Here is a 6,626-nt window from a genome sequence, read left to right on the forward strand (position 1 = left end):
GGTGGGCGCGGAAGTGGGGGGCCGCCCTGCCGATGCAGGGGACACAGGTTCGTGCCCTGGTCCGGGAAGATCCCACATGTCACAGAGCAGCTAGGCCCGTGAGCCATGGCCGCTGAGCCTGCGCGTCCTCCGCAACGGGAGAAGCCACAACAGTGAGAGGCCCGCATACCGCAAAAAAAAAAAAAAAAAAAAAAAAAAAAAAGGACAGTTAGGATGATGGCAAAGACACTAGCAAGGGGGGCCTGGCTGTAAGCTCCTAATTCTGGTTGTAGCAACCCTGCCCGACTCTGCAGCCTTCCTCCTCCCGTCCACACCGTATCCCTCGCAGAAAACCAGTGCCGCTCCTCTGAGACCTCAGCCCCTAAGTTAAGCCTAAAATGTTCTTCCCCTGCCCCCCACCCCCCACCCCCCACAATGATGGGGGCTGAAGACATAGGCCAAGATTTGTATCATTAACATAGCAGGGCTTCGATCATGAAAACAATAGGCTATTTTTGGTTTTGTTTTAGAAACACAAAATTATATTGTGCTGATGAAGGGGCAGTCACTGCCTCACTCTGCAGCACGGCTGCAGTTCCTTCTCCGCCTGCCAACGCCCACCCCGGCTCAGGAATCTCCGCTCATTGTTGGAATAGCCTGTGTGCCCTTTAGCCAAGCTCTGAGTGTCTTTCTCAGCTGACATGATGATCTAGACTCTTGGAGGACACGGGCTGTAGCTGGTCCACACTGGGGGCCTACTGACCATGTGAGGGCTGGTCCCAGCCTGGGCGACCCGTCCACGCTGTCGGAAGGAGACACAGATGAACAGGAGGGGCAGCAGGAAGGCAGTTCTCCATGTCAGGGGAGGGCCTTTCCCAGCGGGATGCCGTGAAATCATCACCTTCCTCAGGCACGCCTTTTGCGGCACTCAAGCCCCTGCAGATGCCCCTGCTGCCAGGTCCTCACCTCCTCCCTGATGTGTTCCACCTGCTCCTCCAGCAGCTCATTCCTCTCGGTTAGTGTCTTGTTCTTCTTCAACAACGACTGGCCGATCCGAGCAGCCAACTCTAGATCCCGCTCTTTCTGTGAAAGGCAGAAGCGAGAGCAGAGGTTGAGAAAACCCGCGCTTCCAGCAGGAGCCCGCAGAACTCACTGTCAACTGAGGAAAACAAGCGCGTTCAGCAAGGACAAGGGAATCAACTAATTCACCATCCACGCACCAGCGTCTGATGCCTGTTCAAAGAGGAGCTCACTCAGCTACCAGGGCCCCAAGCAATGAAAGGGAACCTTCCGATCTAATGAAAACAAGTCTCTTCCTACAGGAAAGACATGCTTCCAAAAATGTTTCTATGCAACTGCTTTTGGTCCTTGTGTAATCATTTGATAACCTATCTCTCTACCTGAAGGGCTGGGCTGTTGTATCGCCAGCACCCAGCACAGGGAGACACTCGGTAACTATTTGCTCAATGAATAAGTGAATCCAGAAATTCCAAAGTGCACTTAAAATAGCTAAGGCAGCCTCTCTGGCACACATTAAGCTGGAATTTACTGAGTTCCTTAGATTTACCGCGTATGAAACAAAAACGTTTAAAGTTACTCTAAAATAGGATACAGTTATGTGTTTCTTTTACTTATGGAAGGTAAGCTACTTACACTTTATTTTTTAAAAAACAGCTTTAAAAACGGAGAAACAATGCATAAAATTGCCCTACTTCAGAAACAAAGACTGTTGCAGACAGAATTTTCTGTTAGCTCAGTTGCTGACATTTAGAGCACAGCAGTGCACAGAGGAAAATCTTTACTGGCATACAAAGATACAGCTGCCTTTATGGGAGGAAAGCTGTTGCCTGACAGCGGAGACAGCGGGGTGGACGCCGTCACCAAAAGCAGACTCACTGATCCTTGCTGGTGAAGCTGCTGGCCATCACGAGTAGATGATGCACTTGCTAACTTTTAGGTGGGGATTGGCATGGGAAGGAGAACTCCGGAAAATGAAATCCTTTTAGAAGCCTACGCTAATTACTCCGTTCATCTGGTGTAAAAAAGCAGAAAAAGAGAGACATGGAGTTTTGAGCAGAAGAAAGCTGGGGACTCAGGAATCCTCGCTTCTGATAACCATGTAGTCTTACGGCTTCCACTTAACAAGGATCGGGTACCCTCTAGATCCATCTTTTCCAAACGCAGGTTATAAACCATCAGTAGGTTGAGAATCATTTTAGTCATGGCAACTGCCATTTTGTTTTAAATGACATTCAACAGCATAGAACTGAAATACCAAAGTGCATTCCACATAGTAAGGTTATCACTTCATGCTTAAATTTTGCTTGTCACACATTTACCGACAACCTACGAGGCATTTCTTATAGCAGGTACCCGTCAAAAGTTTAACTGCTCCAGGTGAACCGTTCTACCCTAAAATTTGAGAGTCTGGGTTCTGATTCAACATCCCTGGGACCCAGTTCCCTCGTCTGTGAGATGAGGTAGGGTGGACGGGCAGACTTGCTGAGGGACCCTTGGAAGAATCTTCTAGCTCTATGATTCATTGAGTTGTAAGATATTTCAAAAAGCATCTTTTATTTCTAACTTCTTATATATCCACCAAATTATACCATGCAATAGTAGCACACCTTCCTTTCTTTGCTCATCACGGGCGTTTCCCTGAACTACGAGCAGAGCACTGGAGGTAAGAGCATAGTTTGGGGGACCTGGATCCAACAGCGATTTGGCTCTCTGGAGCTCTTGCATAAATGATGGTCTCTCTCCCCTAGGTCTTCCATGGTCCTGAAACCTGTAACCGCTGTCCCAGAAGCCAGCTGGGTGTCATGTCAAGTGAGCCATAAATTCCTCCAACTCCTTCCCAATCTGTGCCTCCCCCTCATGCCCTCCCAGGGAACAAAGGGGACCAGTGAGTCTGCCCAACGAACCGAGACGCCCCTCTCTGTGCATTCATCCGTGCCGGCTACTGTGTCTTCCAAGGAGGGTCCTTATCTCAGTGGCCCTTTATTACTTTTCAGACACAACGGTTGTGCATATTTGGTACTGGGAGGAAATGACCCACAGGGATTGTGTGAGGGAACCCACTTCTACAGGGGCCGTCTCAAAATTAGCAACTAGTGCAGGTGGTTTCAGCTGGCTAACTCTCCGTGAAAACTGTAGTACCACTGTCCATTTCCCTTTGGAAGTGTGGTCTCCATAAATCTCACTGCAGTCTGTTAAATCTTTCTACTAGAGCAAGCCCTCAGACTGAATACCCAGCAGGTGCTTCATGCTCGTTGGCTCACTGCCTACTGTTCTGTGCTGCTTGCCGTCATGCAATCCAGCTGCTAAGTTCCAGCACACACAGACATTTCGTATGCAGATTTCAGTGCAAACAAAGCAAGCCAAAATCATAATGATGAAGACAGGCTGGGCAAGGCACTGATGAGCACGTGAAGAATGCTGAAGGCTTCCCACGGCACACAGGGGCCAGAACCCAAGAGGAATGGGACGCAGGCAGGGGAAGGAAACAAATGCTGAGGGGCTCAACAACGAAGCCCCTCGCCCCTCCCCACTATACCCCAATACACATCAAACCTCAGACTTGAAGGCCTCCTTGCCTTCCGGAGGGAACAACTCTCACTTTGTCTACACCCAAAATCTGATCTGTATAGTAACATAAAGAACATGCTCTGCTGGAAAAAAAAAAAAAAAAAAAAAAAAGAAGTTAGAGTAAAAATATTCAGAGATGAAATGAAATTCTTAAACAAAAAAGTCATCAGAAGGTCTCTGGTTTTTCTAAGGCAAAAGGCCAGTTGGGTTTCTCTTTAAGAATTTCAGTAATCGGGCTTCCCTGGTGGCGCAGTGGTTGAGAGTCCGCCTGCCGATGCAGGGGACATGGGCTCGTGCCCCGGTCCGGGAGGATCCCACGTGCCGCGGAGCGGCTGGGCCCGTGAGCCATGGCCGCTGAGCCTGCGCGTCCGGAGCCTGTGCTCCGCAACGGGAGAGGCCACAACAGTGAGAGGCCCGCGTACCGCAAAAAAAAAAAGGAATTTCAGTAATGAAAAGAGTCTCATTTCTTACAACCAGCCAACATGTGATAAATATTTACTTCGAAAACCAGGAAAACAGCTAGGAAATGACCACTGGATCAAACTCCAGTGAGAAAATGAGACGATAAATAAATCTCAATTTGGAAATCAGCTATTATAAGAACTGGTTCTTTTATTCCCCAGGAGATGGCGGTCAGGTGGGGCTCATTCTGGCTCTCGTAGCTCCCTCTCCGCAGCTATGTTTCGCTGAAAACTTAATGCACTGTAGGATATACGTATATGTATGGCTGATTCATTTCGCTGGGCAGCAGAAGTTAACACAACCTTGTAAAGCAACTATACGCCAATAAAAATTTTTTATAAAGGACTGTGACTTGTGTCTCAGCCCCTTTTAGCAATGACCATGAACACTCGAGCCGCCTGGCACGGCCCCAGAGACGGAGAGCTGCCTGCCTCCCATGCTGAGCCGCTGACTCATCTCATTCACCCATTTTGGGATAAAAAAGCATGACTAAGGAGCTCCTGGAATAACCCTCTCCATAACTGGGGAGGAGACAGCTTCGCCCAAAGGTAAATTCCGAACAGCAGCAAAAGCCAGGGCAAAGCTGCAGAATCCCCTTCCCCTTTAACCCGAAAGCAAGCTCTTCAACTGGCCAAGGGCTGTGCTCCGGCGTCCCATGCAAATCCCGCCAGCACCCCGCCTGCATGTGACAGGCGTGCAAAACCAAAGCAAACGACCAGAGGAAACGGAACCAAAGCCAAGAAGAGTACAGCACGGCACACCCTTCACACGACTGGGGCAATTAGACTTTAACCAGGAAACCCGCCTAGTTCCAAAGAAAGGCAGCAACTCAGATGTGATTCTTATCAGGAAAAGGAGAGGCACAGCGTTGTATATAAAACACGCTGATGCACACAGACCATGGCCATGGTGAGCTGTTAAAAATAAAACAAAAAAGCACAACAAAGAGCCACCTGAAGAGACTGCCCCACAAACATTCTTTTGAGCAACTCAGGTTTTTTTTAAAGACGACAGCATACTTTTGTATACAGTGACACTCATTTAAGCAATGAGCTGTGAAGTGCTGATGACCAGGATCTGCATACAGGGCTGGAGTCCCAGGCTCCTCTGAAGCGGTCCTCAAACATCCAAGCAGAGACGGGTCTGGCCCTGCAAAGTCCTCACCCAGCCCTGCCAGCTCACACCCGGCAGGAGCCAGGAACCATGGGCCATGGATACTCACTGAAGCAGCATCCCATTAAAAAAAAAGTTACCAGTTCATGTTTTTAAAGTAAAAATGTCTCATTGACAATCAACTAACCGTACTCCCCAAAACTAAATAAACAGGGCAGTAAACAACTACAGCCAAAATCAACAGGGCCACGTGCATAGTGGTTAAGGGCCCAGGCTGGAAATCAGCTGAGCCACCAGGTGTCGTCTGTCCTCTCAAATGCAGGTCCCCTCACAGTAGGATGGGGGAAACGGTGGCATCTACTTCTGAGAACTATCGTAGAATTAATGAGATGATGCACAGACGACACCCAGCTCTCAAAGTTTACCCTTAATAATAAGCGTGACCACAGAGGCAGACACTTATCAAAGGCCCATCATTTCCAAGATTAAAAGGGAGAAAGACATCAGGACCCAACAGGGTCCTCGCCCTGGAAAAACTTCTAACCAATCCAGTTGGATGAACAAAGCCAACAGAATGACAGGGTGGCTCCTGAGCTCAGGGCTGGCTGGGGCACGGACTACCTGGGGCTGGGGGAGTGTGACAGCTTCAGAGATCCCCAATGAGCCCTGCAGTATGACACTCAAGGCAAGAAAAGACAGAGGGGCCAAACGGTGCAAAAGGTCACAGGTGGGAGAGCAGGAGGCAGGTCCTGGTGATGAGTATTAAGAAGATACAGGAATGTGATCAAGTGTGTAGCCTTGAATGCCATGCCAAGGAGTTCTGAGTGTCGTGGGAAGCCGAGGTCATTAAAGAGGGCTTGGGAGGGTGGCAGCTGCAGGGAAGATGACAGCAGAGAGAAAACTCAAATCTCACTGCCAGGGCTCCAGGAGCTGGAGTGGTGGCCTTGGAAAAAAAATAATAAAGGTACAGACATAGGACCTCCCTCAGAAGACTTGAGGACTAACTGGGTATGGGGTGAGGATTTAGAAACAGGACACTGTTGGGGAAGATTGACACAGCAGGAAGGGGGAACATGGTAAAAACTATTTTCAGAAGTTGGTGGTGCCAACCAAGCTAGCCTACGAGGTCGCTAGTGCCAGCCGCCAAGACGGCTGCAACTGGAGAGTCACCAGAAGGCCATTGCCCTAAAATGCCTCACCAATGGCCCTGTCACAAGGCCAAAAAATCTAAACTCACTTATTCGGGGCTGAGGAGTTTGTAACTTCCCCGACATGCAGGTGGTCAAGCGGGTCTCGGCTCCTGCCCTGTCTCAGCTACACTGGGTCTACCCGTGGGTGGCCTTCAGAGAATGGGAGGGGAGTGTGTAGCAGGGCTGGTGAACCCTCAGGAACTTGAGGTAGGGGTAGGGGAGTATTGGAGGGGTCCAGCCCTCAGAGCGGGTAGGAGAACACTGGATGTGCAGAAGGGAAAAGTGCAGGGAAAG

General features: G+C 49.4%; 1 protein-coding gene across 3 annotated transcripts in view; it reads right to left on the bottom strand.

Annotated features, from left to right (window-relative positions):
* TRAK1 (trafficking kinesin protein 1) overlaps positions 1-6,626 on the bottom strand; it is a 98,782-nt gene that overhangs the window by 35,564 nt on the left and 56,592 nt on the right. For all 3 annotated transcript variants that reach the window (XM_007463235.1, XM_007463236.1, XM_007463237.1), the window contains one exon: positions 946-1,062. In XM_007463235.1, coding sequence (XP_007463297.1) covers positions 946-1,062 — 117 coding nt within the window. The remainder of the gene's footprint in view (positions 1-945; positions 1,063-6,626) is intronic.

Source organism: Lipotes vexillifer, unplaced genomic scaffold (genome assembly GCF_000442215.2).
Source record: "Lipotes vexillifer unplaced genomic scaffold, Lipotes_vexillifer_v1.1 scaffold820, whole genome shotgun sequence".
NCBI lineage: Eukaryota > Metazoa > Chordata > Mammalia > Artiodactyla > Lipotidae > Lipotes > Lipotes vexillifer.